The sequence below is a fragment of the Sinocyclocheilus anshuiensis genome, unplaced genomic scaffold (assembly GCF_001515605.1).
Source record: "Sinocyclocheilus anshuiensis isolate Anshui unplaced genomic scaffold, SAMN03320099.WGS_v1.1 scaffold2170, whole genome shotgun sequence".
Classification (NCBI taxonomy): Eukaryota; Metazoa; Chordata; class Actinopteri; order Cypriniformes; family Cyprinidae; genus Sinocyclocheilus; species Sinocyclocheilus anshuiensis.
Window position 1 is genome coordinate 637,154 of NW_015558572.1, and position 24,973 is coordinate 662,126.

At 37.1% G+C, this 24,973-nt stretch overlaps 1 protein-coding gene across 3 annotated transcripts in view; it reads right to left on the minus strand.

Annotated features, from left to right (window-relative positions):
• The window catches only part of tsnare1 (T-SNARE Domain Containing 1), a 139,884-nt gene that overhangs the window by 69,741 nt on the left and 45,170 nt on the right, over nucleotides 1-24,973 (minus strand). For all 3 annotated transcript variants that reach the window (XM_016475270.1, XM_016475269.1, XM_016475271.1), the window contains exons 5-8: nucleotides 15,538-15,628; nucleotides 15,197-15,271; nucleotides 14,280-14,336; nucleotides 9,116-9,271 (exon numbers count right to left, since the gene is read on the minus strand). In XM_016475270.1, coding sequence (XP_016330756.1) covers nucleotides 9,116-9,271; nucleotides 14,280-14,336; nucleotides 15,197-15,271; nucleotides 15,538-15,628 — 379 coding nt within the window. The remainder of the gene's footprint in view (nucleotides 1-9,115; nucleotides 9,272-14,279; nucleotides 14,337-15,196; nucleotides 15,272-15,537; nucleotides 15,629-24,973) is intronic.

Sequence of the window (24,973 nt, forward strand, 5' to 3'; positions counted from 1 at the left end):
TGAGTAATATATTACATTATTTGAGTAACTAGCCCAACACTGTTAAACACACTTGTTTTTAAGTACTACATATTTACCACGTATATACCAAGTACAGTATGTGTCTTGTTTGTTACCACATAATACCACATTTTTCTGTAGGAGCTACACATTTACCATGTACATATCATTAGTATGTACAGTAATGTGTCTTATTAGTTACCATATACGGATACTGTAAGGACGCGCCTGTTTGTACCCACTTGTCCGTAAGTACTACATATTTACCAAGTACATATACATTAGTAAGTACAGTAAAGTATATAATTAGTTACCATGTACGGGTACTACCTGTAAGTGACCATTATTGCCCACACTTGTCTGTATGTACAAACTAATTACCATGCATGTACGACTGTTAAGTACAGCCATGTTTCTTATTTGTTACCATGTACATACACTTCAGGTAAGTACCTTGTGTTACCACTCATTTGCCTGTAGGTACAAGATATTTACCATGTATGTACCAGGGAAGTATACGTACTGTAAAATAAAGTGATACCAATACATTTACGACTGAAAAATTAATACTAAATAATAAGGTGCTAATACTGTACAAAAACAATAACAACAACAACAATAATAGTAATAATAATTCGCAAAAATTGATAATGGGTAATACACAATACATTCACAATTAAAAAAATGACTAAATATAAAAGGTACTACTACTACTGTACTGCTGCTACTACTACTAGTAGTACTACTAGTACTGTAATAATAATAATAATAATAATGCGTACTACAGTAGATATAGTGCTATTATGTGTTTTTTTTTTTTGCTCTTTGTATATCAAAAGCTGTGTAATAATCATTCAAAAATGGCTCCTTTTGTTTTTCACTGGAAAAAAAACAAAACAAAAAAACAACAGAGGTTTGAAATAACATGAGGGTGAAAAAATAATGAAAGATTTTTCATTTTTGGGTGAACTATTGCTTCAAGTGATAGTCTTATCTTTGTATTGCGCACCTCTTCTTTCTTCATTTAAATGTTCTTCAGTCTCCTTGAGTGGCCTGCATGGTCCTGAGGGGCATAATTAGACTTATGTAAGGCCGCTTTTACTAAGAAAGCAGAATCATAAAACAATCTCCAGAATGATGTCAAGGGACTGCGCATAAAATGGCTGATTTTTGAAAACAAGAAAAAATTAACAAGCATAATGTGTTTGCAATAGCTGTACTGATGCCCATCATTGCTGCTCTGACAGTAGTGTAGAGTACGCCAGCTAAGCTAGTGCCTGGGGAGATGCTGGCTAATTATGCTCTGTGTGTAGGTTTTGTTTTAGGGAGGGGAGGTGCTGGGCTCTATGCTGTATTTGCTGTGCTAACACAGAAGGCTTTGATCTTTGCCAGTCTAACAGCCTCAGTGCATTCAAATTGGCAGCTTATTTATTGCTTGACTGCTGCAGCTCAAAGGATTCAAGGAACAGGTGGGGCTTGTGCAGTTGGGCCACGAAAAGTGGTCTTAAATGACAATGCTCCGGCAGAAGGCCCCTAAAAATCCAGCTGTCTGTGAAAATCAATGCAAGCCTTAGTTTAAAATTATTTGGGCTTAACGGAGAAACTATCCTGATGCCGTTATTCTAGATTTTGTGCTTCAACGTCAGGGTTTTCAGCCTGGAAGTCCATGAAGATTCTGCAGGGAAATCTATGAACTGAAATTCTGTATTCAAAATGCAAGATTTTCTTTCTACGTATAGGCCTACATTTAAAAAATTAGGTACATTAAATTTAACCTGAAATAATAATTGACCATTATCGAATTATTATTTCTAATATAATTATTATTTATATATAATAATAATAATAATATTATTATTATTATTATTATTATTATTATTATTATTATTATTATATCACATTAAGTACAACAAATGTAAAACGGGCTTCCAGCAGAGGGTCAAGTTGGCTTTAAATGTTCAGTTAATCAGTATAGAAGGTCATATTTGATTAATTTACAAAGTGTTACAGAGAAATATTTTCTACTGGAGGTCACTATGTTGGCAGAGAGTGTGGTTGGAGGGTCTCTAGGCCTGTAAAGGTTGAAAACCTCTGCTCTGATGTACTGCTGCGGTATTGAACTGTGGAACACTTTGCTTTTTCACTCCTAATGCTGCCTTCCATCCTCCTCCCAGAATCCCATCCACCACCCTTCTCCCCTGCCTCATTTCTCTCTCTCTATTTATCTCACTCTCCTAGATAAATGTGTTTAATGCTGATATGAGATTCTCCCCACATCACCCCCACCCCCCACACACCCCCCCAGCCCAAAGGCAACGGACAACAGGACGCGGTGTCAGTGCCACAGCAGAAAAACTGTTAAGCAGATTTATGCGCACGCTTACAGCCCCCAAAAAATGATGACATTTCCGTGCGCAGCCTGCTGAGGGCTTAAGCGTGAAACGTCTCTTTTTTGCCATTGCTGAATAAACGGTTTATAATGTAAAATCAAATGTTTCCTTTCTGTCACAGCCCAAGGACCTCAAAACTCAAAGCGCACAGTCTTAGGGCACAAAGTATGTGTGTGTGCCTCTTATCCACAGAAAAAAAACTGAAATGGTCGGGGGAGTGTTGTGTGTCATGTTTTAGATGAGGACTGGAATATGAGTTGCTCAACAGCACTTGCTATTGATTGTGACACAAAAACAACAACAATAATAAAATAATCAGAGGCACATCAAAGGAATGCACAATAAAGCCAATGGCAAACACTAAAGAAAGGAAGACAGGTATTAATGTTTAAAAAATTACTTTCAGAAAAACAAATCAATACAGCAAATGTAAAACCAGAAAGAGCCTCGTTTGGTCGTAAGAGACTTTTAGTGTGTGACGACTACAAAAACTGTTTAGAAAAAAATCTATCCTTTAAATGTACTCTCATTTTGTCATCTTTCATTCATTTCAGTCCATTTGCTCTGACTAAAATGGCAGTAAAATAACATTTTAGTGTAGTGTAGAACAGTAGAATTTTCTATAATGTAGAAAATTACAAAAAACATACTTTGAACTAAAGTGCTGCTAACTTTAAGGGAATATTAAACATTCAAAATATTGTTTTACAAATTGAAAAAAGATTGATCAATGTCAATAAAACCAGAGCTCCTGAAATAATAGCACATTATGAGCATACTGAAGTATTAAATGCTGTTTAAATGTTACTGTGTAGTGAAATCTTAATTCTTTACAGAATGCTTTACAAATCATTTTCCATGTTTTAGACTGTTTAGGCTATTTACATTATGCATAACATGCTGTTACGGCAGTCGGACATAACAAAATTAATGACGAGGTTAAGTAAGTGAGTCTGATTAATTCAGTAATAGCTCTAACTGATTGTTAATTCTCTGAAAAGAAAAGACTCAGTCATTTGTTTGGGGATCAGACTGGTTTTTTGAGGTTTCTTGCTGGTTTACCGGTTCTTAACATGTAGTTCACGATTCCCAGTCATATACCTATATGGTTTAATTGGGAGGAGAAAAAGTGTAAAAAATGTGTTGTAAGGGCTGGTCTTTCTAAGTTCAGAGCTGTGTGTTAATAGAGGGACAGAGAGAGAGAGAGAGAGAAAACCACCACAGAGTCAGAGTTCTCTCAAGGGTCACGCTGTTTGTTATAAGAATAACAATGTCTTTGCCTCGATGCATCAGAGTAGATAAGCATGCAATGTGCTCTGACTGGCCATAGTCAAAACAACTTACATGTACAAGAACAAGCAACACGTGGTAACATCATGACATCATGACGTACACTTACATGCCCAGACACTGTACATATAGTAGGGGTGCAACGGTATACAGAAGTCACGGTTCGGGACGTACCTCGGTTTTGGGGTCACGGTTAGATACAAGTTCACTACAACAGGAATTTTTTATTTTTTATTTATTTTGAACAGACAGTAGTGCTGTGCAACATACATGTAGCATAAGCAGTTCTTTTTGATTTGAAATAGATTGTATAATTTCAAGATTTATGAACAAAAACAGAATGGCTGACTTTAGATTTGTGAAATTATGCTACATAAGACACCTGAACAAAACAAAAACAGCAGACTGACTGAATGAAAATGCAAATGTATTCTCTGACAGCAGGTGGCGCTTATGGAACAGCAGTGATATAACGTTTCCTTGGTTACCGCTGGAAACAAAGCAGCTGTGCCTGCGTGTACAAACACCACTTTAATATGCATTATATGCAGGTAAGAGGAAAAGAAAATGTAATCGAAACATTTCTGAAGATGGTCAGTTCCTCTCAGAGGTACATTGAAGCTTGATCTGCCTGGTACAGTATTTTCTCCTTTATAGACTTCAATAAAAATTTCACACAAATTACATTTTGGGAAATGACTGCAATGCAGTTTTTGTGCAATTCTGCAATAGAGATCTGCCAAAATAAAACTAAAAACCGAAGTAAAGAATGCAAAAGAAGTGCTGCACGGGGTATAGGTTCCTTGTCTCGGTGCTCTTTGGGTGCAAGGGATAATTTAACTCGTAAGATTAATAATAGTCCAAGGCACTCGAATCTTATTCAAAAAGTTTTAAAAAGCCTTTATTTCATCATGGCTGTAAGTTTTAAAACAGGTGACAAGTGCACACCTACACGTTGCGGCTATTTTGCCTTCGTCAGGGTGTGAGTAACAAACACAATCTGAGTTCATTTTGAGCAGCAATTAATTAGTCTAATAACAATCACCTGGTCGTGCTACACAAGACAAACAGAAGAGAGGAAGTCCAACGATTACATAGCAAATTAAATCAAACACAGTATAATCATAGTGTAAAGGAAAAAAAAAATTACATCAACTTGAGTATATAATTCAAACTCCACAAATCAATGCATGTATACAATAATGTACATAGTATACATTTTATTTCTTGAACACTATTCAACAATGTCATAAATATCCCAAATAAATAATATACACTGTGTACCCAACACTAACCCAAGTACATTGAAGATAATCGGTATAGAACATGGCCCCAGGTCAATAAGAAGAGGTGATAGGGTTAATAAGCTTTTACAGAGAGTGTCTTTCTGGATCTATACACTGAAAGCAACCAAACTTCCAGGCTTAAATGGGGAATTACACTTTGTACCTTTTTTGTAATAAGATTTCAGATCTGAAAATATTTTGTTGATCTTGTTTTGAATGTTTTTTTTTTTTTGTTTTTTTTTAAATATAAATTACACAGTGTATATTATTTATTTGGGATATTTATGACATTGTTGAATAGTGTTCAAGAAATAAAATGCATACTATGTACATTACTGTATACATGCATTGATATGTGGAGTTTGGTTTATATACTTAAGTTGATGTAAAAAATGTTTCTTCTTTACACTATGATTATATTGTGTTTGATTTAATTTGCTATGTAATCGTTGAACTTCCTCTCATCTGTTTGTCTTGTGTAGCACGACCAGGTGATTGTTATTAGACTAATTAATTGCTGCTCAAAATGAACTCAGATTGTGTTTGTTACTCACACCCTGACGAAGGCAAAATAGCCGCAACGTGTAGGTGTGCACTTGTCACCTGTTTTAAAACTTACAGCCATGATGAAATAAAGGCTTTTTAAAACTTTTTGAATAAGATTCGAGTGCCTTGGACTATTATTAATCTTACGAGTTAAATTATCCCTTGCACCCAAAGAGCACCGAGACAAGGAACCTATACCCCGTGCAGCACTTCTTTTGCATTCTTTACTTCGGTTTTTAGTTTTATTTTGGCAGATCTCTATTGCAGAATTGCACAAAAACTGCATTGCAGTCATTTCCCAAAATGTAATTTGTGTGAAATTTTTATGAAGTCTGTAAAGAGGAGAAAATACTGTACCAGGCAGATCAAGCTTTAATGTACCTCTGAGAGGAACTGACCATCTTCAGAAATGTTTCGATGACATTTTCTTTTCCTCTTACCTGCATATAATGCATATTAAAGTGGTGTTTGTACGCGCAGGCGCAGCTGCTTTGTTTCCAGCGGTAACCAAGGAAACGTTATATCACTGCTGTTAAGATTCGAGTGCCTTGGACTATTAATAATCTTACGAGTTAAAACTAAAAACCGATTCTGATTTATAGCATCTCTAGAACCCGAAACTTTCCCACACTGCTGATTTAAAACAAGCTGGCAGTTCTTCGAGCCCTTGCGTGCCATCTGAGCTCACCGTTCTTGTTTTGGGTTGGTACGTTGATCGTCTCTTCTTCTGCTCTTTCCTGTTGTGACAGTTAGCGGTGCATTACCGTGCGCACCCTTCTGGATTGATCGCCTATGACTGACTGTATTCGTCGTCTGACTGCATGAAACGAACCGTGACGTCCGAACCGTGACGGTTCAAGACGAATACATGTACTGTTACACCCCTAGCATTCAGTTTAGACATATAAATTAGATGAAAACTTTCAGTGAAAATTGAAGGTCTTGGCAACTAACTGAAAATAATTCAACTAAAACAAATATTAAAAACCAACCCTGCTTGGCTAAACAGTGAACAACCTATAGTAACACCATATCTACAACAGACATGAGCAACACAACACTACAGGCCAAAACTAAACAAGGGTGTTTCCTGAATTGAAACATCTTAAATTGCAGGAGACTTTGCTCTCAATTCAATCTCATAGCTGTGTAGGAGAAACAATTAAGGGAAAAAAGTAAAAAAAAAAACGTTTTCTGTCTTATAGACCACTAAAATTAAATGAAATCTTGTAAGTAGATGCTTTCAATCTAAAGTTAAGAGTTTTACTAGACTAGAGATTCACAAGCAGATTACAGCATTGCTTGTCTGCCATTTACATAATTTACTGTAGCTCCACTATGCTCTGAAACTTCCATTTCTCACTAAAGGGCAAAAGGGATGCACTGGACACATTTGCAGGGGAGACACGTGTCTGTATTTTTTCTTCTGGATGGGCCAGGTGTTGCATTCAGATTCCCCTTGAACGTTGTCCTTTGTCATGCCCTATGTTTTCCTTTTTTTTTTTACGAATTCATTTTGATGAAATGATGGCCGATGCCAAAGTGTCAGGCAGGTGCATCTGGGGTTGATGTCATAAACAGTAGAGGGTGGAGTCTGGCTCCTCCCTTCAAATGTGTCCGTCCTTTCACTGCAATATAGGGTTAATCCAACTCAAATTAGTCTTCCCAGAGGTACAGTTCATTACCCTTGTGGGTCGCCTCATAGAAAATCAAGACGGAGAATCCATAACAGCATGTGGAATAACCCCCCGTCCTCTATCCGGCTTGTGTGTGCGTGTCTGTTCCTTTGCACGGTTCTCCGAAGAAGGGTTCGCATGAACGCAAAAGCCACCAGAGTAAATGTGAAGTACTCAGGAGGACAGATCAGCTTTTGGAGTGAAAGAGTGAGAGAAAGAGAACGAGGGGGGACTGATTGTACTTTACACAGATAACACACATTACATCTTCTCCATTTGCCCCGGGAACCCATCTAACAGTGAACGGGAGAGAGAGAGATGGATGAAAAAGAGCGAAGTATAGGCCTCAGAAAGGACTGCGAATGCTGGTGATTCACTTGAGTGGAGTTGCGTGAGGAGGTGGTGCGGGGTAGGCTGGAGGTTTGGGGGGTTGGGAAGGTGGGAAGATGCTAGACAGGAAAAGCACATTGTCAGATATGATCAGCTCGGTTGGGCCCGGAGCCAGAGACATCTCCAGAACCTGCGTCAGAGATCTCAGAGCACAGACTCATCCTCATCACCCTTCCGATCACCTGAAAAAATCTCCAATTTCTCCATGACTAAAATAACCTGTCAGTTTTGTTTGAGCCTTTCAGGTTTTGTCTGTGTGATGAATGGGAATTTATTAAGAGGGCTGCGGGATGTGGGATTGTTTGATGCCTGTCTGTTAGCCAGATGCGGTAGTTGCGCTAGTAAGCGAGCATCTATGAACTTCAGACAGGTTTCAGGAGGGAAAAGCCATATGTCTTCATTTCAAGGCTTTCTCGAGGTTGTCATCAGTCATTAGGACATGTGGCCTCTCTCGCTTCTCAACTCCCTACTATTCAAACAAGAAACAGTCATTTGTTTTAGACTCACCATCTGTATGATTCGCTTTCCCTTTAGCCTTGTCGATAATCACGTCAGGCTGACATTTATTTCATTTTCATATTTGTCTTTGAACACCCTGCATCAAAGAAAACCAGCGCACGGTGCACATCTGAAACAAATGGCTTTGAAATTGGCCCAAACGGATGTCAAAGAACAACAGAATGACCCCATCATCGCAGGTTCAGATCTGCGCAAATGCACATCTGGAGGAAAACAGCTGTTTTACTACAGACGAGACATACTTCAATGGAGCAACGTGATGCTGTTTTTCAGCGGTGTATAAAAAGCCTTCTGCTTGTGTTCTTGTGTCTAGACAGCAGAATAAACCAAACTATTGAGTCTCAGGAAAATTGCTCTGAAAGCTTTGGTAAAAAGACAGTTGCTAAAGATAATTGCTAGTACAGAAAGAATGCAGAAGTGAGGGTTCTGTTTGTATGGAAATGTAAGTGATGCAACGCTGTTCTTTGTTTGTTCTTTTCATGCGCGTAAAAAATCTGGAATAAAAGGATGCAGGTCACTGAAGATTATATGGACAGATGACAAAAATCAACAATTTTCCGGGGCTCTGAAAAAAATCTACTGATCCTTCCTCAATTGTTATTATATACATCCCTATTATAACGCTTTCGTAGCTATTATATATAGTGTCATATTAAGGCTCATATGACACTGAATACTGGAGTAATGGCTGATGAAAATTCAGATTTGCCATCAAAGGAATAAATGACATTTTAAAACATTAAAAATAGAATACAGTGCTTTTAAATTGTAATAATATTTCACAACATTACAGATTTACAGTATTTTTTATGAAAAAAGAAGCCTTGGTGAGCATAATAAACTTTCAAAAACAATTAAAAAAAAAACTTACCAACCCCAAACTTTTGAACAGTTATGTGCATTAAAATTTATCCAAATGAGGAAATAAATGCTCTGTAATAACAAGAAGATGAGACGGGTTGGGCGTGGCTTATTAATGCAATTAGGTCTTCAGTGGGTGTGGTTATTGAGCTCCCACCTCAATCTGCAGCAGTGCTTCTTCTCTCTGCCTCAGGATCTCCACGTCTTCTTCACTGATCTCTGACAGGATTGCTTGTCCATCACCCTCAATGCCCTCCCCCGCTCCGAACAACGGCCCCTCTTCAACCAGTTCACTGAATGGAGTCTGTAGGCTCTATCCACACACAAACACAAACACACACACACAAAGAGAGATACCATTTCTTAAAATATTTAAGAGTACATACAATTCTCAGATTCAGCACTAGATGAGCTCATTGTTTTAGCGCATGATATGTGTATATATATATATATATATATATATATATATATATATATATACACACAGCCAACTCACCTCTGTCCCACGACAGATTTCCGGCATCCCTCCTCCACCCCAACGCCTCACTCTTAAACTATTCTCATCCCATACTAGAAGTGGGGGGAGTTCTCTGGGTTCGGGCTATATTCTGAGCTCGGAGCCCTCCTTCAAGACAGCACACCAAATATGCTTATAGTGCTGTCAAATGATTAATAAAATTTTATATATACATAATAAATATACACAGTACACGTATTTTGGATGTGATTAATCACGATTAATCGTTTGACACATATATATATATATATATATACACACACACATACACACACACACACACAGACACACACTCACTTTCAATTAGAATTCCAACTTCTACTACAATTTCTACAATAAAGCAGCTCTCCAGTGTGTTCATGTTTTCATTCGCAGATGTCTGACCTCCACAGACTAAACAGAGCAAATTTACACTCAAATTTCCACGTTAAAGAAGGCAGAGCCCCTGAGCACTATAACGTAATTGCCACGAACCAATGGTAGTTGGAAGATGTTTACCAGCCGGAGCCAACTTTTCTGGAAAGTTTGCTTTGGCAAGCTGTTTCAAACAAACGTAATTTTGTCCTGATTTCATTCAAAATTACATGTTCTTCGGTTCCGCTTGAAGTATATCGGGGCCTTAAGGTCAGTCGACCTTTTAAGTTTATCTCTGGACAGCTACTTCATTAAAAATGATTTCTTGCAGTTATTCTAACATTAATTTTAAAGTGTACCATAGTAGTATTTAATCAAAGGATGACTCTATACTCATGCCCTGAATACTCACTGACCCCAAATCCGCCTCTTCTCAGACTGTCAGAGGATCAGAGCATTGCGGATTTTTACAGACGTGGACCTGACTTTGGTGAAACTTCTATATGTGACCCTGAACCACAAAAACAGTCATAAGGGTCAATTTTTTTTTAAATTTAGATTTATATATCTTCTGAAAGCTGAATAAATAAGATTTCCATTGATGTATGGTGTGTTATGATAGGACAATATTTGGCCGAGATACAACTATTTGAAAATCTGGAATCTGAGGGTGCAAAAAAAATCTAAATACTGAGAAAATCGCCTTGAAAGTTGTCCAAATTAAGTTCTTAGCAATGCATATTACTAAACAAAAATTACGTTTTTATATATTTATGGTAAGAAATTTACAAAATATCTTCATGGAACATGATCTTTACTTAATATCCTAATGATTTTTGTCATAAAAGAAAAATCGATCATTTTGACCCATACAATGTTTTTTTGGCTATTGCTACAAATATACCCCAGCGACTTAAGACTGGTTTTGTCGTCCAGGGTCACATATTAGAAGTGACACAACTTTCCTTGAGATCCATTTGTAGGCATCTTATATAATAGCAAAGCACTGACATTTCACGGCTGTGGAGAATATAATACAATGATAATGACTCGCCACCTCATACTGCAGCAAAAGAATCACAAAGGAAGCGCCTGCCGCCTTTGTTAGTCATTTAGGTTGAACTCTCTGTCAGCCTGAAGGTTGAAGAGGTGGGAGTTGGTCACTTAGAGAGAGCCACATTGATCTGCTAATTTCTCAACTTGCATATGCATGACATCGATAAAGGCCCGAGGCGTGCGATTATTTTTTGTAATGTGTTGGATGACTCACTGTATTCTTCCCTCTCAGAATTAACACATCCAATACATCTCGGTCCAGCACAATGCCAATCTGAGAACATCATCTTCTTTGCTCGGTTGATGTAGTCCCACTCACTGAGGATATCATTGTATTAGGTCAAGAATCTAATACATTAGAGTGGCTTGTAGATGGAGTTTTTTCTCGTCTACTGACAAGATGTACAACATAAATTATCCTTTAATCTGCATTCGTATCTCGGATACATAATTTGCCCTGAAATTAAGTCTAAAATAGATTATATTCTAAATATAACTGAATTTTAATGAACTTTACCTCATTCAAAAATAAGCCCATTACCATTATATTCCTTCAAAAATGTAATTGGGCTTATTTAAACCTTATTTCAAATTTAGAATATATACAGTACAATAAAATTTGCTTTAAATTCCCTCAAAATTCATACGTGATTCCCTATGAGAGAGAGGGTGGTCTCCTATAAAGTCAACGGATCCACATCACATTAAGTCATAGGATCAGCATGACTCATTCAAGACAGGATATTCCCAGTTTAAGACGTTTATGTCTCAGTAATCTAAATTCTCTGGAGGATAAGTTCTATTATGTAATGTACCTCTGATTTGAAGACTTTCACACATATCGCAGTAATTTTAATACATTTTTGCAGGTTGTTCAAATAGAAGTCAGCGGTCTTTGAGTGTTTGACGCTGAGCAATGGTTTAATTATAGCAAAGAGCAAGTTATTTACATCAGTGGAGCCATTTTTTCCACCAGTCAATCCAAAAACAGAGCATCCTGAACCCATCTTGTTTCTCTTCTCTTGAAATGATAGGTCTCAAGATATTTCTAAAATTTTTTTTTCTTTTGTCAGAAGAGCAAAAGGTTAAACAAGTGAGAAAGACAATTACTTTTCTTCTCTAATTGTTAGCGTATGGTTTGCTGCTGTAGAAGTGGGAACTCTCACATTAACACATTCAGATTTAAATTAGCACAATTAGCATTAAACACTTTTCTATTATTTTTGTATGTTGACCCATATTGTGGGATGCAATGAAAGTGTGGAAATGGAAACAGCAAGAGTTTGCACCCAAACTTAAATGAATAACTCTGAACAAATTGATGCAAAATAATTCCTTTAACACATACATTTATTTTGTCTGTAGCCTGTTTTGTATTAGTACTCAACAAGCTATGGAACCATGACATAAAGTTTAAGATATAAAGAGTTAAAATTGCTAGATAAAATAACTACAAAAAAAGGAAATGAAAAGAAATTAAAGAAAGAAATATAATAACAATATAACAAGTAAATTCATAATTATTAATTACTTATTTATAGAAACAGCTCCCATAACATTCATCGCATTGTTATTCTTTTTATTCAACACAATGGGAAGTGAGCCTACCTATAAAAAAATTACACTTGATGTTGAGAAATCCATTTAAACATATGTATTATCAAGAGTACTTTAATGAAAGCCTATACCACTGTGATTTTCTGTTCATAATAGTGAGTCACGTTCATGAATCATATTATAGATTAGCAGCGCTGACAACAAACCCTGTTCTCTTCTTAACTCAAGCGAAAAAAAAGACTCCGGCAGAACCTGGCGATCAAACAACTCCTTAATAACGTCTTACTCTTGACTAACAACTCAGCATGTTGTTTGTTTTGGATGTGTTCTTGGCGTTCATATTGGAACTACACATCATGTTTGATTGCTCTGGTCGGGTGTTTCCAGGGGGGATTGTAGAAGGAGACAGAAGATCAGAGACATTGCCGCAGGTGACAGAATCTCACATAAAAGCAGCATCTCTAGAGAGTGACAGGAAGGATGGGAATAGAATAAGAGAGGATTTTAACAGACCTCAGACTGTAAGACAGAAGCGTGTATGTGCTATAGTTACATACAGCTGAGCCAATCTGAGCTGCTGATGTGCTGCAGGTAATATTGAACACAATTCCTATCATTCAGTCAACACTTTCAATCATCAGTACATCCTTGAGCCAACTCAGATGAACTGAAAATTGAAGTTTGATGGAATCTGAAAAAAATAAATGTGTGGTGATGGAGATGTCAGTTTCAGTGCATTTCATCAAATGAAACTCCTCCAATGAGCATGAACATCACTAGGACTGTAATCTGTGGTCATTCTCAAGACATCTTGTTCCCTTTCAGTCAGTCACGTTACGTCAGTCGTGACTGACGAATTGGGATATCGCTTCGATAGACCAATCACCTTCGAGTGTTAACTAAACAAGCCAATGACAGTTGGCGTGCGTGTTGTCATTCTGGGGTCCCGCCGCGACCTCCCCTGGGCGCTTCAGCGCTCTCTCTGAAAGAGTGTTTTTTCCTCCTAAAAGAGCTCCACGAGCGACCGGCGTCTTTTTAAAGATGGCTTCCCACTCGTGCGTTTCTGGATGTGGTCGCTTCCTGGCTTTATCTGATGGTCATGATCACTGTGTCTCGTGCCTTGGCTTACAGCACGCTGAAGCAGCGCTCATGGATGAGTCATGTTCTCAGTGCGGGAACACTTCTCAGCGCGTCTCTCAGTAGAGCGTGCGCAGTCGATGCTGAACGGCCTGGGGTCCTTCCAAGGCAAGACGGCGGTTCCACTGAAACAATTTCAGAGGCTTCTGGAGCATATGGCATCCGCAGCCACTGTCACGCCGCTCGGGTTGCTTCATCTATTATTAGGAAATAAATTATTCCATAAATCATGGAAAATCTTGTCAATGGTGGAGAAAGAGTTATGGTTAAGGTTACGGTTAGGGTTAATTAATATAAACTTATGTTTTTTTAAATTTTATTTTATGGCTGAACATCCCGAATTTCCTATCACTTTCATGTATCTGATCTTGTGGATCTATATTCCTTCCAGCCCTGATCTTTGACCACCTTCTGACTGCCAGGGCTGTACATTCGGTACCACAAGCCTAGTGGTTCCAAACAAACTTCATAAGAGGACTGAGGTTTGTAAGTGTCATGAAGTTCTGACTGTCAATATCTGACCTGCTAGAAAATGAAGTGGTAAGAAAAGAGGGGCAATCAAAGAGCTCCTCATCCACACGCAATCACACACACACAGTCACACTCTTTATCTTACTGTCACAGAGATGTCGAAGAGCTCATGAAAGAACAAAGAGGAAGAAGTGGACTCTCTCTGGACTAGATATTGAAGCCCACTCACCTGTTTCCTGTCCTTTTGTGCAGGAGGAAGCAAGGCCCTCGAACGATCTGCAATTTTCTGTCAGAGAGGAGAAAAAAATTACATTAATATGCAAATACACCCAGACATGTGACAGCAGCTGAGCTAAGAAGTTCAGTGGATTATTTTTTCACTGGTTTACATTATTACTGAATGAATGGGCTGCACAGATACAGTAGAGGAGGCTGGAGACTATTTTAAAACTAAATTTCTTCGAACACAAACACAGTGTTGACACTTGTTCAGCACATGCTCAATAGAGTTATTTCTCTGCCTGGGAAAAATGTGCAATTGCTTCACTTTGTGAGAAACAACTAGTTAGAAACCATATTATAAAGAAAAACAAATAAATACATCAAAAAATAAAAACAACTTAATATAGATCCAAATTAGTCTTTTGCTTTATTTTTATGTATACTGTAAAAAAAATATTTTTCAAAGTTTTTCAGTGGGTTACTTGCCGTTTCTTTGTAATTGTTTGTGAAATTTACTAGCATATTTTGAGTGAAAATTCTACAACACATTTACTTTTTCTTTACAGGTAAAAGAGAAAAATATTCAGTAATATTAATTTACATTATTTTAATAGCTTGATGTGTGCTCTCATTTCAGAAATTAATACAAAATATTTTCAAATGTCACAATTGTGACAATGTGAGTAACTTGTATTAAATTTGATATTATGATTTAAGTCTATAAATTATATAGTTACATTTGGCACATATCAATTTGTCTCATACCTCATTATATATTTCTCACATAATGAAAAAAAAATTTAAAAAATGGTACAATTTCTCCCCAAATTTTCAAGATTGACAGCTGCTGCAGAAACTCTTACTGTCCTAACCACATGTGTTATTTTGTGGACAAATAAAGGAAAGCCAGTGTTTCATGTGTACCTTCTGCAGGTCTCCATATCGCTGCACAGAGTCCGATAGCTCTGTTTTGAGTCTCGTCAGACGGAGCCTGTCTTGCTGCGAGGAAACAAAAGAGCATGATTTTAAAATGAACGCTGGTTCAGTTAAACATCACAACGTGATCTCATGATAATTCGTATGTATTTTACGTAAAATGTGGTTCTATAAAACGCACCATAACTTTACGGTGACATTTTATTTTTGCGAGTACAAATGCCAGTGGAATGCTTCATGATAAACCAACATCACTGACTATACTTATATAAGGGCGATTGTTCCAGAAACAAAAGAAAAATGAGAGATTTAGAAAAGATTTATTTTACCCGTGAAGACCCGCTGATGATGTCAGTGAGTTGTTTAACAAGTTGGCTTGTGCTTGTTATGGCTTTATTGGTTTGCTGCTGTATGGAATGTCTGAAACAGAGGGAGAAGAGCGAGAGGGGTGAAAAGACAGGTAATCATGCTTTACAAACCACAGAAGATGATTCAAAACGATTCACCAACTATCTCCAGAGTGCAATGCTCTCCAAGCTGGGCTAGGTTTACAGCCCTATTGGATGGATTAGGCTCAACCAATTAAGTAAATCAATATTAATGACTGCGACAGAGGAACAACATTGTGCAGTGAGTGACTGTGTGTCATGGCTGCAGAGCTCACATGATGTCAGGAAGGCTTTAGGCTCCAGGCAGGAGTCAATCTGCCGCCCCGGAGGAGAAGCAAAGGATTAGACATTGTTGTGTACAGAGACAGCAAATCAAATGGAGGAAAGGTAGCACAGTACAATTAGAGGTTTGCTGTACTGATTGTATTAATAGAGCAGATGAAATCAAGATTGCATAAATTGGGCTTATAGGGAGCAATGTTTATGACTGCACAAATAAAGGAGAAGAAAGGGAAGCAGAAGACTATGTGAAGGACAGAACCAATCCACAGGGCTGTCTAGCATTTGCCCAAGGCCCCAGACCAACATGGGGCCCTGAAGGGTTACAGAAACGGTTCATATTTACTAGACTTCACGACTGTGAGAAATTCATATTTTAATTGAGAACCAATTCCAAGACTTTGAACTGAATTTGAATTGGCATAGCAAACAGGATGCAGAACTGCTGTTAAAATTTGAATGGAAGTAGACTTGACATGAAACGAAATTCAAACTAATTCATAACTAGATGAGCAAAGTTATTCAAATTTCGAATGGTGGCTTGACAAAAAGTTTTATAGTTTAAAAAGCTTTGAAGTTTTAAGGTATATAGGCTAGACCAACAGACTTCCCAGAATGCATTACCTTGAATTTCTTTGAATTGACAAACAATTCCTCTTCCTGTCATTGTAATCCAAAATCAAATTTTACAGGCAATTTGATTCAAATTCACATTCATGAATCGAAAGGAAGGCAAATCTTTCATTGCGAAATTTGCCCATCCCTGCTAGTTTTGTACCTTATGTTTAAAATATGTACTGTTTTATGCCACATAACAGAAATGTCAAGTTTAGGTGCTTTGGCAAGTTAAAAACATTTGACATGTCGCACATTGAATCAATGTCTATTTTAAACCATTGACCCATCAAAGCAATCTAGGGTTAGGATAAATGCTGTATGGGATTTCATGCACCCATAAAGGCACCTTTGGTTCACTTCTATTCCTCCGTCTAGCCGTTTTTAATGCTAGAATGCTTTCTTTGTGAAGGGCCCCTGAGACATCCATGCCCTGGGTACGTCAATGTCATAATCCATCTCTGGAATCAGGGTGAAAAAAGAGGAAACATGGCCTGAAAAAGGCTGGAAAGAAGGCAAAAATTAAGAGAATTAAAGATGTCGAAAACTTGAGCTTGGCTATTTGCAGTTCTGAGCTGGATGGAAGATAGAAGGGAAAAAGGGGCCAACGGGTCAGAAGCTCGTGAACAAATTTAATCTCCTGATAGTAATTCCGTTTTCTCCTCATGCGGACCAAGGGGTTTGGATAAGACCATTGATTTAGTGTCTGTGCCCTGCTCCGTCTGATCCCTTCCTTTAAAACCAAAACCAAGACCACCAGCCAGAGTGCCTCCTGCTCCCCAGAGATATGTGGTGGTGAACGTGGGGCCCACCTCCCACTCAAATATTGATTTAAAAAGCGAGGATAGAAAAGAGGAGAGAGGCGTCAGGCAGAAACATCTCTAGTGCATTCGTTATAGGTGGGGGCATGTCACTGTCGTTCTCAGTCCACGAGAGAGAAACGAGACCAGTCGAGCGGAAAAGCACCTGTAACAATAGAGGCAGCAGCAGTCGTGCTGTGTGAACAAAAAAGGCAAAGGTCCACAGTGCACGTTCTAATTACACGCCAGAGAATAGGCGAACGTGGCTGAGCAGTTCAACTATAAAGCTTGACTTTGGACTTTTTTTAACGTGATCAGTCTGTTTCAAGGCTGAACATGAGCAATGACTCACTCCTCTACAGTTCTGCATGCATGGACTTAATATTCCTGGCTGAGATTTTTGGAGAGACCATAGCTTCTCCTGCCTGGAAGTGTATTACAATGATGGTTAAAATGTAAAAACTTCTTTTTTTTTTTCTCCCCTCCAGTACTTTTCATTTGAGAAGCCCTCCTGGCATTGCTAAATAGGTTGGCATTGGGTTTTAGGGCACGGTTGATAGTGCCTTGTTGCGTCATTCCCAGGAGTGGTGAATTAATAGCTGATATATCCGTCGCTGACAGGTCATCACTTCTCTATAAACTCGGCGGACAGTCTGAGTATTAAAATAATAGTTCACTCAAAAATGAAAATTCATATTCACCCCTCATATCATTCCAAACATGTAAAACTGAAGTTCTTATGAGGATCACAAAAGAGGAAATTCTTAATCCGACACAGGGTTATATTTTGCATACAATTACAATGAATTAGAAGCATAAAAGCATAATATGAAAATGTTGTCAGACAGACCAATTTTTATTTTTTTTCACTGATCATCTTTACATAAAGTGAACTGTTAAACCAGATCAACTTCATGGGGAAAAAGCCATGAAAACAGTGATTTCATACAGGTCTGGAACAACATGGTGAGTCAGCAATGACAGATATTGTGAATTATATCTTTAAGAAGGCGACAGTTTGAAAATCACAGGGATCACATGCACCAACACAACACTGTCTGAGGCACAACAGGTCAGCGTGGCATCATTTGCATATGTGTTATGCCATTGCCAATGTCACATTAGCGGCAGTTAACCTGGTGCCCGAGATAACAGAACATAAATGTCCTCAGTGAAATGCAGTTGACTGACAGAACTGGAGAATATTCAACAAAGAAACAGGCAGAAAAGACTAGGGACAAATAAAAAAGACCAGAAGGACAAGGCCAGACCACAGAAGACTTTCTTTGCTCTATTTAAAACCAATTGGAGGACAGAAGAAAGTCCCATGAAGACAAAAATTTTTTTTAAAACGGAAATAAACCTGTGGTGAGAGACATTTTTGCTGTCTGTGATAAAATAAAAATGTAACTGCTATAAATCGTTTTATATCTCAACAATAATGCCTTGGATTAGTCATGGCAGTTGTACAAATAAAGCCCTTTGAAACGTCCATGATTCAACCTCATTATATTGCACAGTGTGATCCACTGAACACCTTCAATATGCCCTCAATTACAGCTTCCTGTGTTCCCGCAACGGTAACACGTGAAACTCAATATGCCCTACACAATCTCAAGGGTCACCACGTAGCGGTGGAAAAGTTTGGTTATTACTCATCCCACATATTCAAAACCCAGCAGTTTATTTCCCCAAACGCTGTTTAGTCATAGTCCGCATTTAGCATGTTTTGTGTCTGTCGAGTCGGCGGAGGAGAATCTGAATCCTCCTCTGCTTTGACTGGCTATGGCCATCTTCAACCTGAAGCCCTGGAGAACTGAACAGAGACTGAGTCACTGCTACAGCTGAGGTGGGTTGCTACTGGAGATCATCAAATGAATCTACGAGAAGATAGAAAATGAGGAGGCCAAGGCCAAACAAGCACGAAACAGATAGTAATGACACCATCAGAAGCTTTCAGATGGAAAACTGTCAGATGTTCACTTACCCTCTAAAAAAAATAAAAGGTTCAAAGAAGGGGTTTTCACAGCAATGCCATAGAAGAACCATTTTTCAGGTTCTCCAAAGAACGTTTTGGTGAACAGTTCTTAAAAAAGTATTTTTTTTTTTTTTATGTGAAGGACATATTAATAATCTAAAGAACTATAAAGAACCTTTTGTGGAATTGAAAGACTCCATGAATGTTCTTAATTGAAGCATTGATGCCAATAAAGTAATAATAAACATGTTGGTATAGGTGGTTTACACATAAGCTAAACATTAATTTAATAATTAATTCAAAACTAAGGTATGTAAGGTGTAAGGTGTATACACAAAAAAAATAAAAACAAAACAAAACTTGACATACAAAAATCCTACCGTGAGAAAAGTCACTGGAGTAAAAAGTGCGACAACTTGCCCCAGTCTCCCCCTCTGCGCAGTTCTGCAATACCTCACACAACTTGACAGACAAAAGTATAAAACTTTGTAATTCAGTGCTGCCTTGCATAACCTGAACAATACAAATCGAATTTCAAATCCTGACTGGTTACCTGGAGGTCAGAATATAACACAAAGATACTTGTGAAAGTGACTCAAAAGCTATTACTTCTCTCCCTCAGATGTGTGATGTACTGAGGTCATGCTGTGTGAAGTCTATAGGGTATTTACTTTTGTGAGATTTTATTTCGTTTTAGACAGCTGTGTAAGGAACACAAGGTTTTTCTTTCGTAAGGCGTTTCATTGCATTTCTCACATCACTTCCTCCCTGTACTGCTCAGCTTGTTTCTCAGCTATACAGTATTTACGGCCTGGTTTTATAGTCTTATTTCTATAAAAGCTTCTTATTATTTGACAATTTCTAAACAAAATTTTGCAAGGCTATATATATATATATATATATATATATATATATATATATATGTTTGCTACTATTTATTTATCTATATATCTAGTTATTTATTGATCTATTGATGTTTTTCCAAAATCCAAAACAATCAATAAAAATAATTCAAAACAAATAGGGTATGTAATGGGTAAATAATGTTTAATGAATCTGTTTAATTTGTATATTTACCATTTATGCAGCCAATATATTATAATTTTTTATATTATATATTATTACAACTTTTACATTTAAGCATTTGACTATTTATATATACACACACACACACACACACACACACACTGTATATATTGTTTAAAAGAGAATGTTGCTGCTCATGCACGTTACTGCACTTCATTATATTGGGCACTGTTAACGCTGCAGTGAAAAATTATGAGACCACATTTATGACTACTCTGTTAGTAAAAAGGTCAGTCCAGGTCTTATAGCCCAAGATCAAGATCAAGAGAACCAAGAATCATATATGAATCATATTGCACCATGAATGCATTCAAAATCTAATAAACACTGTTCTATTTTTTGTTTTCTATAAACTCAGCTCTCTTTCTGTGATTTTAACAAGTCTAGGGATATAAGCATAACACCTATAATCTCTAACAGATGCAATATAACCACACAGAACAGACCTGTGAATATCCCAATTTGCCATCTTGCCTTTTGAGGATGGAGAGTTGTCAGCTGGTGCTGTACTGTATGTAAGCAAGTGTACTCTAAGGTCTACCTTTCTTCTTGCACTGCATCATACTTAAACTTTTTTGTGACAATCAGCTTGCATCTTTTTCTGTCAGCTGTGCATGATAATCAACAATTTGTTTTCAAGTGAGTGATACATAATTTCCAGGGATAGTGATTACTGTGAAAATATACATTATGCCGCCTCTGTGCATTAAAAAGTCTGAGTAAAAGCACTCTGCAAACATTAAATGTGAGGAAAGAAACAATTTAGACTACACAGGCACAAAATTCAGCACACTCTCTGGATGGCCTTAATCACATACGCTGTGAAATAAAATCAGCAGAATTTATGGGGAAAAAAAACAGCAGCTGTAGTTTCCAGAATTGTACAATAAAACATACAATAAAATCTTTACGTACTGAACTAATTCTGCATAGATGAGTGGACCAAAATTCTTGTTTCTGAAGCAAGCTGCAACTGCTACGCAAGCACTAATCATATATGTGAATATTGAGCAGTAAGCTCATTGGCTACCGATACAGGAGAGAACCAGTCAGATGCCATGTGACAATGATGTCGTCATGTCAGATTGAGCTAGACCTATCAGACTGTGCCATCTAGAGTTACATGCCAGAACTCTGTATATATATATATATATATATATATATATATATATGAGTTCAGATGTTTTACTTTAATGGCAATGTATAGGTCCTTTTCTATGCCATTAAAGTGAAATAACTGAACCTAAATATAGGAGCCTGATAAAAATGCTAATTTTAGAAGAAAATTCAGACGGCACTTAGAGGCATTTGCATCTGAACTCTTCATACATATATACATGCGCATGTGTATATATATATATACACACACACACACATTACATACTGATATAATGTCAATATACCAAAGTACTATAATCGGTCTTAACATTTTTAATATACTGACAACCACCATAAAACACAGGTGGTAATGAAAATGTCATTTGGTAAATCAAAGTTGTCCGCAGAGAATGACCGACTGACTGTACATTATCCTGCTCATTACACTCACTGAAGAAACAAATATTTGGACATAGAAATAATTGTATAGAATTACCTGTACCTTAAAGTGTCTGCTAAGAAAAACAAATGCATGACAACGTAAAAGAAAATCAAATCAAGTCAATTCCTGAGACGTAAGATGGCAGCAATTCTGTTTCTTGTGAAATGATGTGAAATTTATAATTTTGTGTAAAAAACAATAATAATAATAATTTGTGGCTGGTAAATGTTCTTAATTCACCCGCTAAATTAGCAGGTGTAGTAATAGAATTAACAGATCAGTGCACTGTTTTGATTACATATGCTTGTATTCTGGCTTCTTTTCTCAGTTCTCATAAAAAAATTCAGGTTTTACAATTTAAGTACATGGCAAATAAAAATAAACATGCCTAGTTATATGTTGTCACCCCTACCAGTTATAAAATAAAGGTCTCCACTTCAGTAGTATAACATTGATGGATATTCTGGTGTACTCATCCTGCGCTCTTCGTGAAACCAGAGTACCAAGTGTCCGCAAGTTGACTTGCCCACTGAGCCGAGGAAATGTAGGGCTAATGAGCAGAAAACAATTATCCCATCGTTACGTGCCATTAAGCCCCCATCCCGACCTGGGGTAATGACGCATACCGGATCAGTCATGTTGACGGACACTATTCTGACATTGTCAGGTAAGGCAAAGTTCGTGCAGTGATGCCGTACATAATCAAAATTACGGAGACTACATATCTTACGACGGCTCACAAATGATACTCACTAAAAGGGCAACTGAAACGCTTGATTAGTTATTTGTGTGTGAGGAGTGAGCATTCACAACAGGTTTTCAGAACCAGCTTAATTTAGCTAATGGTCTTTATGGTGCATTTTTCATTAAGCATAATTGGCATGTTGGTTTTATGAATAATATATTTCACACTACATTGATTAAGTGGGGTTTTTAATAGAAGTGAAATTAGCTAGATGAGTTTGCAAGTAAATTGCACTTGTTTTGCTTTGAAAGCTTGAGGTGATGTAGAAGTCGCTTTTAATCATCTGTTCATTTTCTGATTGCTCTGATAATGCATAGTTAACTTTGCATTTGCTTAGGAGATCAGACTATTAATAATACACACGCTTGGTCTTCCGCCAAGATTGCATTACTGAATCATAACATTATTGTCATGTCTGATAATGGGTATGTTTTTCTGCTGAAATACAATATTACAATATACATGATTGCCTGTACAAGAATGGTAATCACTAATATGAAATACTGAATATAATTTCTGATTTGCAGCCGTGGTAAATACCTGCTATGGGACATACTGATTTTTATCCTCAACATCATAAAATGAATAGTCAATGCCGGGTAGATTCAACTCTACTGTATTTATAAAGCACTTTTAACACCACGAGTGGAACCAAAGTGCTGTACAAAGACAGATAAAAGAGAAAATAAAAACAAAAAATACATAAAATCAATGCAGACATATGACATACACAGCTTACAAAGCATTTTCAAATGTTTTTTTGTAAAAGATTACTTATAAAAAGTAGTCCATTACTGATTACGAATTACATAATGGAAATTGTAGTTAGTAAAATAATCTGGTGAATTACACATTTTAGGTAATGTATTCTAACTACTTTTTGATAACTTTTAGATTACTTTTGACCTAACTCAATCAACGCATTACATTACGTCAAGGTTTCCCAAACTAGGGTTCCTATAAGAACTGCAGGGGGTTTGTGAGGTGATGAAAAGCTAATAATCAATGAATTCACAAAAATGTCAAATTAAACTAATTGTGTGGATTTTCTGTGTAATTATAGTCACCTGCTTAGTGGCTGGTGTGTACAGTTCCATAAAACTGGAAGACTTTCCAAAAGTATATAAGCGGTAGGATTTTTTAGAAAGGAAAACTGGAGAGAAAAATGAAGAAATAGGGTGAATCAATAAGTTAGGAATAATTGACTGCCACTGTGTACCCAAAAAAGAAAATTCTGGTCATCATGCTGTTTTGAACCTATATGACTTTCTTTCTTCCTTTGAACACAAAAGAGGAAGCTTTTGAATGGTGCTGCTCTTTTCCATAAAATGAAAATCTGTGAATTGTGACTAGAGGCTGTGAAGCTCCAGAAACTGTATTCAACTGTATCCAAAAAAGTAGCCAAACAACTCATGCACCCGAAGCTTCTGAAGCCATACGATAGCTTTGTGTGAGAAAGAACACTGAAACGTAAGTCATTACTGAAAAGTTTCTAATTTGCTGTAGCTCTCAAGAAATCTCGTTCATGGTTGCATATAAAATTTATAAAACATGCCATGCTACATCTCCATTAGTGGTCTACAAAAGAAGGAAAGTCACAGAGGTTAAATAATGCCATCATTTTCATTTTTGGGTGAACATTCAAAGCACCTTTTCAATACCACCAACTACCTGAATGTAATTTTGGTCCTTACAGGCTTAGCATAAGGCTCACCTTCTGTCTACAGAATCCTCAGCAGAGACGAGGACGGACAGTACAGTGTGTCCTCCACTCCAAAGACAAAGAGTGTCTCTCAGAAGCCCTGTACGCAGCAGAGCGGAATGTGTAATGCTCTAACGAGCACAATGACAAACAAAGGGTGTGAACGATTAATCCACTTAGTTTAGCTGCGTGTGTGTTTCTATGATTACAAAGATGGGTCGAATTTAATTAACCAAGTGATTTTTCACTGGAATACGATGCACCGCACGTGTACAAACACTTAGAGTTGTAAGTTGTAATCTCTTTTTAATATTCCAAATAAAATGTATTATGCTTTATGATTATTGATTTATTTTGTATTTATTATTATTTTTATTACATTGACTTATGCTTTACTTTTTTGATTACATGCCAAATTCTCACTTGGGGTTGGGCTTAGTAAGAATGTAATGCTTTTGAAAGAAGTGCTTACTAAGGCCGCATTTATTTATTCAAAGTTACAGTAGGACCAGTAATGAAATATAGTTGAAATATTATTAAAATTTTAAATAACATTCATTTTAATAAATTGTAATATGTAATTTATTCATGTGATGGCACAGCTGATTTTTTTAGCAGCCATTAATCCAGT